General features: G+C 66.5%; 1 protein-coding gene across 1 annotated transcript; it reads left to right on the forward strand.

Moving 5' to 3' along the window:
• The first annotated feature begins 241 nt into the window (after window positions 1-241).
• Window positions 242-10,109, forward strand: RHPN1 (rhophilin Rho GTPase binding protein 1). The gene is made up of 15 exons (XM_047073839.1): window positions 242-322; window positions 3,104-3,219; window positions 4,547-4,675; window positions 4,897-4,972; window positions 5,654-5,731; window positions 6,248-6,372; window positions 6,465-6,631; window positions 6,807-7,000; window positions 7,322-7,478; window positions 7,556-7,666; window positions 8,042-8,251; window positions 8,714-8,790; window positions 9,006-9,152; window positions 9,280-9,441; window positions 9,876-10,109. The coding sequence occupies exons 1-15, from the start codon at window positions 242-244 to the stop codon at window positions 10,032-10,034; spliced, it is 1,989 nt and encodes a 662-aa protein (XP_046929795.1). The 3' UTR covers window positions 10,035-10,109.
• Window positions 10,110-10,845: the final 736 nt, after the last annotated feature.

A 10,845-nucleotide genomic window follows, 5' to 3' on the forward strand; every position in this document is an offset into this window, starting at 1 on the left:
ACTCCGCGGTCGCGCGGGCGGGGCCTGGTCGGCGGGGCCCGCCTTCTTCGCTCTCTGGTTGGCTGGCGCTGCTGTTCGTTGGAGTCGTCGCGGCCGCCGATTGGGCAAGGGGAAGTTTCGCACGCTCGGCCCGCGCCCGCCACCCGCGAGGAGAGAACAGTGGGGGACCCTGCGCGGCGCCCGGGAGGGACCTGTGCCGGCCTCGGCTTCCAGGCGGGCAAGGCCCGAGCGGCGGGCGGCGATGATCCCCGAGGAGAGGACGGACGACCCGGGCTCCGGCGAGGAGAGTGCGCGGCTGCAACCGGCCGGCAGCGTTCGCAAGGTGGGCGCGTCCGCGGGGACGGGGGTCGCCGGGAGGACGGGTCCCGGACCGCCGGCCTGCTTTTGCCCGCCACCTGCCGCCGGCGGGCGCGGAGCTCCGGAGTCGGCGCTGGCTTCTCAGGTCTGAGCGCGCTGCAAGACTTGTGGCAGCAACCCACTTCTCTCGCCCCTAGAGGCCAGCTGGGCTGACCTCTGGGGAGACTGAGGCTCGGTGGAAAGGCCGAGCCTGCGTTACCTGCCTGAGCTGGGCTTCTGTGCCTTCTAGCAAAGGGTAGGAACACAAGTCCAGCTCAGCGTTTTCTCCCACGCTCTGGAGGACGCTCCGGGCCCCGTTCTACCGCAGGTGTTGGGTTCTGGTCTGTGACAGCCCGTGGCCTTGTGCTAGTTCCGGGTGCCCGTCATTCCTCTTTTCCTAGCTTTTCCCTCCCTCTCTCCAGGCTGCTCAGCTTTGCCCTGGGCACCTAGCTCTGTATTTGACGAAACTTTCAGCGGCAGGCAGCTGGAGCCTCCCAGGAACAGGAAATGGCTGGAGGACTTCACAGATAGACAGTTTGTCCGTTTCTTCACTTCCCACACACCTCCTCCCCCTCTGAGGTCCCTAATCCTGCTTCGCTGACTCTGGACCAAGGACCATTTCCAGGAGTAGTGGGGAAGCTCTGGAAAGGGGTGGGAGCGGACACCTGCGAAATCTGTGCTGGGAAGGAGGGGGCACTCAGGCTGCACCTCTCTGCAGCCTGGAGCCTGGGTGTTCCCTGGGAGTCACCCACTGGCTGTCCCAGCGTCCAGACCAGGCCTGTGCAGGTGCGGCAGGGCTCCGAGGCTACATTCTCCCCGTTCCAGCACATCTCTCCAGGAGCACTTGACATTGAGGAGCAGACGAGTGGTGTTGATGAGGACAGCCCTCCTGAGCTAATGGTTTCTGCCCAGCATAGGGACCAGCCCCCTCCCTGGGCAGATGGGCATGGCTATTGGCCCAGAACCTCTAGAACCTGCTGGAGCTTTGCTTCAGAAGGGGAGTGATGTAGCTTTGGCTGTGGCCTGCTCCTCCCTCCCCAGGTCCTCAGGCCTCTTGGAGGGGAGACTGCCCACCTCCTTGGCTCATTCCCTCGTTCACAGAGCGGTCTTGACGTGCACCGTGGAGAAGAGGCACAGGCCACCAGGAAGAGAGCCAGACAGCAGAGCAGAGAGAGGAGGGCCATGTTTTGTCTTTTTCCTTCTTGGCACCCCCCTGAGATGTACAGATGAGGGTCCTGCCCAAGGGCCCAGAGCAGGGAGCCCTCCACATCTAGTGTTCTCTCTCTTGTTGTTCAGTTGGAACAAGCCTCCTCTCCCGTTACCTAAGGATCACAAGAAGGCCTCCCAGGAGAATGCCTCCGCCTCTGGGAGGTCCTCCCTGATTGATCTCTCTTCTCTCTTGACCATCCATGCTGGAATCTGAGGGGGTGTTGAGCCATAATCTGAGGTGATTGTGCACCAGGGGCCTTCGTCTTGAGAGGCTGTGAGGCCTCCTTTAGGGTGCCTTCATAGAGGGAGTGGGACAAGATATAGCCCCCAAAAGGTCTGAAACTGCCCCTGCCTGCCAGCAGGGGGGTGCATATTAAAGAAAATAGGCCACATTTCCTCAAATATGAGGAAGACAGTGGACACTGCAAGGGGCCTGACCTCAGCACTGCCTGAATAAAGCCCTGTCCCTGCCATTGGGGCAGCTTCCTGGAGGCACTGTCCTCACTACCACTGTTCAGGCTCTGTGACCACCTATGGGGACGTTGCCCAGGGAAGGTGCATTCTGGGAAGTTCTTCCTAACTCCAGGGCCGGTGACTGTCCCAGACGAAGGCTCTTAAATGGCTAGGAGGAAGCATGGTGGCCATGGCCGCGTGTCCCACTGCAGCCCTGAAAGCCGCCCAAGCCCCCTTCGGCGGAAGCCCCTCGGCTTCCCTGGCCAGAGCCTCTAGTCACCCGGCTGCAGCATCACTGTGGCTGGGAACCCCCATCTCTGGTCGCAGTTGCCACCCAGCTCTCCTGCCTGGGACCCCGACACCGGCAGCCCGGCAGGATTGTCCCGTGTAATGAGGAGCGGTGCCTGAGGTGGCCAGTGGGCAGTCGGGAGGCCTGGCCTGCTGCCTGGGAGCTGAGTGACTCTGGGCCTGTGGTTTTGAGCAGTTGCCCAAAGGGACCCCACACGTAAACAGCCAGCTGGGGTGATACCTTCGTATCACATATCAAGACACGTATCCCAGGGTCACCGTGGGCCGAGCGCCACGGGGAGCAAGGTGGGCTGAAAGCCAGCCTCCAGCACCCCATCGGCAGGCCCCTTTCCATTAGCACCTTGGCAGGAGCCAGGCTGGGTCATCCCCCCGTGGCCGTGCTAGAGCTCATGCTAGAAATGTGCGGGTAGAGTAGATTACGGGGGTTATGGAATGAAATTCAAAGGCACACAAGGATATGTGCCGAGCAGTTGGCCACCTCCCGCCAGAGGCTCCCAGAGCCCCGGCACACTGGTGCTGGCCCCACAGGATCGGCCCAGCTTCTTCGTGGGGCCCCGGTCCAGCCCTGTCCCCCGCCTTCTGTGTGCTTCCTGCCCTGACCACCCCACCCCCCTTCTTTCTGAGATCCCGGGATCCTGCCTCCACTCGGCCTGCCTGGCCCCACTGCTGCCTGGGGAGCTGGCTCGGGCCCCACCTGTGCCGACCGCCGCCTTCCCCACCCGCGAGAGCCCTCTGGCATCCGTGAGCTGTTGACAGAGGCGTGGCTTGGCCCCCGTGACCTGCAGCCTCTCCACAGGGCCGTGACCCCCTGGCACAGACACCGCGCGGCCGCCTGCAGAGCCGCAGGGCCCAGGTCCACCAGCAGATCAATAAGGAGCTGCGGATGCGGACAGGCGCGGAGAACCTGTACAGGTGAGTGCCCGCCACCGCCCCCATCCCTCGGGACAGTGGTGCTGCTGTCCCCTGAGCCCCCCTGGAAGCCAGCCCATGTGGGGTGATGGGAGCCAGGCAGAGACCCAGGCACGTGCCCGACCGTGTGGTCTGGTTTGGGAGAGGGACGTGTGAGCAGGTGACTATGGCCATTGTAGGCTCCCAGGAGGAGGGGCCGGGCCTCCCACCGGGGTCTGGGGCAGCCATGCTGGTCAAATGAAACCCTCCCAGACAACCCAGGCCCCTACCTTGGTGGACCTCACTGGCAGTGGTCAGCTCAGGGTCAGCCAAGTTCCGTGTGGTGCTAGAGGGGGGGCTGGTATGCAGTGTGGGAGCCTGTGATTTATGTGGTGACCAGCAGGGCTTTCTCAGGAGAGACACCGTTTAGGCTGAACTGTGACAGGTGTCCCAAGACTGAGGACCCGGGGGGCACCTGGGTGGCTCAGTCGGTTGGGCGTCTGACTTCGGCTCAGGTCATGATCTCGCGGTTCGTGGGTTCGGGCCCCCGGTCGGGCTCTGTGCTGACAGCTCCGAGCCTGGAGCCTGCTTCCGATTCTGTATTTCCCTCTTTCTCTGCCCCTCCCCTGCTGGTGCTCTGTCTGTCTCTCAAAAATGAATAAAAATTAAAGAAATTAAAAAAAAAAAAAAAAAAAAGACTGAGGACCAGGAAAGCGTCCTCCAGGCTGAAGAGGTGCCTCTTCCTTAGCGAGCTGCACATCAGCTCAGACCTTCACCCATGTCTCCGTGAGCCCACTGCATGGCTGGTGGCCCAGGAAGATGGTCCCACCTGTCAGAGCCACAGCCAGTGTGCACAGAGCTGGCGGATAGGCTCCAGGATGCAGCTCTGCTGGGCCCAAGGGGCCCCTCCATTTCCTTAGCCGCCCTGCATCCCTGTCTACCCCACCCCAGCTCTCAACCTGGCCTTCCTGGGGACCCACCGCCTCGTCTGCCAGCTGCCCAGATGTAGGCACAGAGAGGGGCTGACTCCCACCCTTTGGGAAAGTTGTTTTTGTGTCACTGTGGAAGGCGCGCCAGAGCCCGCGTCCAAGGAGAGAGGTGGTGGGAGGCGAGAGCTATGCCCTGGGCCAGAGTCACCAAGTATCCACGTGGACAGGAATTTGCACGAACTCCAGGGGGGCTCAGAGAAGAGGGGGTGGGCCCGGGACCGCACCGCACCCCTCCATGGGGGCTGGGCCTGGGGGCACAGCACTCTGGAGCCCAGGCTGGCGCAGGGGCTGCGGCGAGGCCCAGGGGCGCGTGGTCCGCCTGCAGAGCGGGGCTTCAGCTCAGTCTGGCCTCCCTCCCCCAGAGCCACCAGCAACGCCTGGGTCAGGGAGACAGTGGCCCTGGAGCTGAGCTACGTCAACTCCAGCCTGCAGCTCCTGAAGGAGGAGCTGGAGGAGCTCAACGGCAGTGCGGAGGTGGACCGGCCGGAGGGGTGCGTGTGCGCATGTGCGGGGGCCGGTGGGCGTGGGGGAGGACGTGGCGCGCACGCGCGAGACACCCTCCAGGGCGGCCCCTGAGTGCTGTGCCGTGTGTGTGCTCGAGACACGGATCAGAATCGGGAACGGGGTTTATGTGTCCCTGGAGAAGTAGGGGGTGGCACTGGGCACGGCAGGGTCCAGCCTTAGAGTCTGGGCTCAACGGTTCTGGTTCCAGCGAAGGTGTCAGTGTCCCTATGATCCCCCTGGGGCTGAAGGAGACCAAGGAGCTGGACTGGTCCACACCCCTGAGGGTGAGTGCTGACCTGTGAGCCCCGGGGTCTGGTGGGACGTGGTCCTGCCCTAAGGATTACACCCTGCCCTGGGGTCAGAAGGGGTCACCAAGGCTTCCTGGTGCAGCCATTGCATTGAACAGAAGAGGAAACAGGCCCAGAGGGAGGGGGGGTCTGACTCCGGCTGCCGGGCCTGCCCAGGCTGTGGGAGATTCTGGTTGGACGGGTGTTGGAGGAGAGCCCACCGTGGGATCGATACGGCAGAGTTAGGCATCCTGCTGAAGGCCCACGCTGGCCACAGGGTTCCCCCACCGTCGCTCTGAGAGTCGGCACTGGCTGGGGCTGCCCCGTCCAGTCAGAGCCTCCGCTGTGAAAACCTGCCGGTTCCCAGGGGCCTCCTGGGGGCTCATGAACTAGGCTGCCCCTCAGGCAGCACGGAGAGGGGCCTCAGCTCCTGGCCCCAGTGCCCTTGCCCGTCAGGTGGGCTTTACAGGGGCTCAGAAAGGACTCTGAGCAGAAGCAGCACCGAGTCTCTGAACCCCGTACCTGCGGGGGAGGGACCCCAAGGCCAGAGGAGGGGACCCGCCACCACATATACACCAGTCCTCAGCCTTTCTCCAGGGGCCCCGGGGCCTCCACCACCCGTCTCCACGTTAGGCCGGGTGAACAGGGAAGGCCAGCACCTGCCCCTCCCCCAAGCAGGAGCTGATCTCTGGGCACTTTGGAGAGGACAGTGCCTCCTATGAGGCCGAAATCAGGGAGCTGGAGGACCTGCGGCAGGTGAGTGGGCTCCTCCTGTCCCCTCCCTGCCCCGGAGACCGGCCACCCCCAGTTCACAAGGAAAAACAAGGCTCAGTGAGGGACAGAGGCAAGGAGCTCAGTGTAGACAAGCTCTGTGCAGGAGTCCCCACCAGGGGCAGCCCTGGGGAGAATGGGGAGACAGGCACACCCCGAGTGTGCATTAACACAAACACAGCCAGGGCACACACGTGGCTCTGCGCACACCAGGGAAGTTCCGTCCTCATCAGATACCGCTGGCCCCCTGGGAGTGGCTGCTCTGTGCCTGTCCCTCCCCAGGGACCCCGCCTGGGCCTCTCCGCGGTGCTCAGTGTCCTGGGGGTGGCACGTGTGGCCCACGACAGCCCCAGACCGGGTGGATGTGCCGCTTCGGGACCTTGTCCACCCCTAGACCCAGGGTGCTCCAGTTGGGCTGGGACGTCCAAAGGGTCCCAGGGTAGTGTGTGTGCTGTGGGACGGGTCTGGGGAACCGAGGCCCAGCTGGTGCCTGCCCCGCAGGCCATTCGGACCCCCAGCCGAGGCGAGGCAGGCCTAGAGCTGCTCATGGCCTACTACAACCAGCTCTGCTTCCTGGACGCACGCTTCATCGCCCCCACCAGGAACCTGGGGCTGCTGTTCCAGTGGTAGGTTGGGGGGGGGGGGCGGTCGCTGGCCTCCCCTGACGGCTCCCCAAAGCCCTGTGACCCCTGCTGCTCCCACCCTCCCCCACCCGCAGGTATGACTCACTCACGGGAGTCCCGGCCCAGCAGCGGGCCCTGGCCTTTGAGAAGGGCAGCGTGCTTTTCAACATCGGGGCCCTCTACACCCAGATCGGGGCTCGCCAGGACCGCTCCTGCCCCGAGGGCACCAGGCGCGCCATCGAAGCTTTTCAGAGGGCTGCTGGTGAGGGCGGCCCGGCCCCCGGCCCCACGGCCACAGTTGTGCGGAGGGGGGGTGGGGGGAGGTGGGTTAGCACTCCAAGTGCGTGGGGCAGAGCAGATACACACACAGGCCCTTTCTGGGGGCGGGGGGCGGGGCCAGGTAGCCCCGTCCTCCTGCTGTGAGCGCCCCTCCACAGGGGCCTTCAGCCTCCTGAGGGAGAACTTTGCCCGAGCACCCAGCCCCGACATGAGCCCGGCCTCGCTCTCCACGCTGGAACGACTCATGGCCGCCCAGGCCCAAGAATGCGTCTTCGAGGGCCTCTTGCTGCCGTCCACCGAAGCCCCCCAGGGTTGCCTGGCCCAGCTGCGCCTGGCTCAGGAGGCCGCCCAGGTGAGGGCAGGGAGCCCTTGTCCCGCAGGAGACCTGGCTGAGCCACGGTGGCCAGATGAGCAGGAGGGTCTGGATCGGGGGTCCAGGCAGGGAGGGGCAGGGGCAGTGGCTGTGTCTCCTGTTTGTTCCCAAAGCCAGCTGTTTTCCTGGTCTTTGGAGCCGGTCAGGACCCCGGGTCCTGAGTCCCTGCCACTGGGGCAGCACCAGTCAGAGCAGGCCCTGGGGCTCAGATTCCTGAGCTTGCCTCAGCTCGGGGTGCAGGGCAGGGCCACTGGGACTCAGGCCGGGGAGGCCCCGGCGTCCCACCCTGTGCGCTGGCAGGTGGCAGCTGAGTACAGGCTGGTGCACCGGACCATGGCCCAGCCACCTGTCCGCGACTACGTGCCCTTCCCCTGGACCACCCTGGTGCGTGTCAAGGCTGAGTACTTCCGCGCCCTGGCCCACTACCACGCGGCTGTGGTGCTCTGCGACAGCCCCCGTGAGTGCCCTGCCCCTCGTGTGTGTGCCGGCAGAGGCCCCGGTGCGGAGGGGCTCACGGCCCTCTCTGATCCCCAGCAGCGGCCGAGGTGGACTGCCCAGCACTCTCACAGGCCTTCCTTGGGCTCCCAGCCACACCTGGGCCCCCGGGCGCCGCACCCCAGGAGCAGGAGGGGCGCAGGATGCTCGGTGAGGCGGCCCGGCGCGGAGGGGCTAGGGCCCGCCGAAGGGGGCGAGTGACCCGTCCTTCGTGAGTCACCTCTTCCGGGCGTGCCTGGTGTCTGGCAACTTGCCAAGCTGCCAGCTTGCGTCCCCGAGGTCCCCTTGGCGGCTGAGTCCCAGGCAGGGCCTGAGCAAGGCGGGTGGCCTGGGCGGGTGGGGGCCCTCGTGGGAGGCAGCTCTTCCCCGGCCAGGCCTTCTGCATCTGGTAGCTCCTCCCCGAGCGGCCCGCGGGCCCTCAGGATGGACCCAGAAGCCCTCAGCTGTGCTCCTTTGGCTGCGTCCAGGGGTGGGGAGAGCTGGGGTCTGTCCTGGGCCGGGCGAGCCCCACGGAGCGTGTGCCGACTCGGTCCCGCGCAGGCAAGGCCCACCTGAAGCGTGCCATCCTGGGCCAAGAGGAGGCCCTGCGGCTGCACGCCGTGTGCCGTGCCCTGCGGAGCGTGGACCTACTGCAGGCCGTGCTGGCCCAGGCCCTGCGGCGCTCACTGGCCAGGTACTCGGAGCTCGACCGAGAGGATGACTTCTTGGAGGCCACGGAAGCTCCCGACATCCCACGTGAGCAGCCCAGCCCCTCGGACGGGCGTGTCCAGCCAGCAGGCGTCCGTGGGCCCAGGACCTGTGGCTGCCGTTGAGGCCACTCCACCTCTAGGGACCACGGAGCAGTGGGCCTTCAAAGGAGCCCACGCGGGCGCACCCCCTGCTCTCCCGCGCCTTGCCATCCCCGCAGTGGATTCCTGCCCCAGGGAGGCGGTGGCCTGGGAGACGGAACCACAGGCCGGCCCCCCAGCATCTCCTGCTTTACAGGGGCAGGCAGGCATGGCTGGAGAGCCGAGACACCCCGGAGCCCCCTGGGGCGGGGGGGGGGGGGCAGCCAGGTCCCCGAGGTCTGCAGAGGGGCCAGTGTGCGTACGGCAGGCCGCACTCGGGCCGCCCGCTCTGCTCCGGCTACCTCCCAGGGGCCTAGGGTCCTTGAGCCTCAGGCCTAGTTCTGTTTTCCCTTGAACTCTGTCGTTTCAGCTAAAACACAGCAGAAGCCAGAGATCAGGGCACCCAGCTTCTCCAGGGTGAAGGTGACCGATATCTTCCACCGGCTGGTGAGCACCCCTGCCAGGGTCACCCGTCCCCACCTCAGCACAGGCGGCCCAGCCCTGTCCTGGGGGAGGACTCTGGACAAGTGCTGGTGGCCTAGCCCCGCCCTGCCCCACCCCTCTGCCACACCCGGTTTTTGACCCAAGATGTAGAGATCGAGGGGTGAGGGGTGCTGTGGTGGCCCGGCTGAGCCTCTGACGCCCCTTCACCCCACCCCCAGGGGCCCCTGTCCGTGTTTTCAGCCAAGAACTGCTGGCGGCTGGTGGGGCCCGTCCACGTGACCCGGGGAGAGGCTGGCTTTGGCCTCACGTTGCGGGGAGACGCGCCCGTCCTCATCGCTGCTGTCATCCCCGGGGGCCCGGCCGCGGTGAGGCCCCTGCCCCCCCACCCCCCCCGCCGGGGCCGAGTCCCGGGGTTGAAGGGGGCAGGTGGGACTGTGGCCAGGGGTGGCGGGTGCCCCCGTGGGACTCAGGACCCCCCCTGTGTCCCTACAGGCAGCTGGCCTGCGGGAGGGTGACTACATCGTGTCCTTGAACGGGCGGCCGTGCAAGTGGTGGAAGCACGCGGAGGTGGTGGCGCAGCTGAAGGGCGTGGGCGACGAGGGCGCAAGCCTGCAGGTGGTCACGCTGCTGCCCAGGGCGGAGCCACCCAGCACGGTGAGCCCCGGGGGCCCCGGGAGGGCCTTCCCCGGGCCCCGGCACGCCCCGCGACTGCGAGGGCATCGGAGAGAGGAGCTTGCGCGCCGGCGAGCCTCACTGGCGTGGCCTTCTGGGCAGCGGCCGTCTGTGCCGTGGTCTCCACCTGGCGGCGAGTCCCTGCCCTGGGCGAGGCCGCAGCCCTCCCCGCGGTGGGCCTCCGTGTGCCCACACTCCTGGGGACCTCGGGCAGGGGCGGCGCTGCAGGAGCCGTTTCAGTGTCCCCACCCCCAGCATGGCACCCCTGCGGGGTGCTGCTGCCCTGTTGCCCTTACAGAACCCCCAGCTTGCCCCTGACGCACCAGCCACCACCTCCCGGGTCACACCCTGCAGCCTGGCCACAGGCAGGCCAGGCCCAGGGAGCCAACCGTTACCCATTTCTGTCCCGATTGCAGGGGGAGCACCGGCCGGCCCTGGGGGCGCTTCTGAGGGGCCAGAAGGAGTGTGGGCGGGGGCCGCCAGCTCCTGGGCGAGCCAGCCCCAGGCCCCTCCTTGGCTGGAGCCGCAAGGCCAAGAGGGGCAAGACCAGAGGGAGGCTGTCCCCACATCCCTGAGCTGTGTGCCGCCCTCCCCCTCCTGCCCAGGGTGGTGGCGAGGGGCCAGCTCCCCCCACGGCCCTCTCCATCCTGAAGGACTTTCGGGCCAGTTTGCTGCCCCACCTGGTGCCCGGAGCTGCCCATTAAAGACCGAGTCAGATGAGGTGTCTGAGCCTGGTGCTGGGCGCTGGACCCACACGTGGGAGGCGTCACGGTTGCTCTGCGCACGGAGTCCCAGGTGCCAGAATGCGGCCCCTGGGCTGCCCGGTCCTCACACATGCCCCACGTCCCCACCTGAGTAGGGCAGCGTCCCAGGCCAAGGGAGCCGTCCAGCTGCTTCTTGGAGTCGGGGCCGGGCAGGCTGTGGCCCGCATCCTCACTCGCCCTTCGCCTCTGCCCCTCAACGATCCACATCCTGTCCACACCCTACCTTCGGGCTGGGTCAGCCTCACGCCAAGCTTGCATTCCTGACCCCTTCCGAGGACCCCACCACTGACCCAGCCCACCTGGCACCCCACAGACCTGCCCTCGGGCCAGTGTCCCAGCCAGTCCCACCCCCGCAACACCTTTCCTTGATCCCTCTACTTCCGTTCTTGCTGTCCCCTCCCCGTGTCCCACACTCCAGGCATAGATCCCAAACCGGCCCTGCGGCTGCCGTCCGGTCCTCTCACGTGCTTCCCCAGGGGCCGGGCCTGGCCCTCCACCCCCACGCCCACCCGCCCCGCTCAGTTCTGCCAAGCTCCGAGGGGGGCTGGTTTGGACTTGGCCCTGAAGGGAGGGCTGGGGGCGGCAGGCGCGGAGCAGCCACTTGGCGCGGCCGCAGGGTGGG

Source organism: Lynx rufus, unplaced genomic scaffold, assembly GCF_022079265.1.
Source record: "Lynx rufus isolate CCGP_SWC_20201006 ecotype Redwood Valley unplaced genomic scaffold, mLynRuf1.p SCAF_12, whole genome shotgun sequence".
NCBI lineage: Eukaryota > Metazoa > Chordata > Mammalia > Carnivora > Felidae > Lynx > Lynx rufus.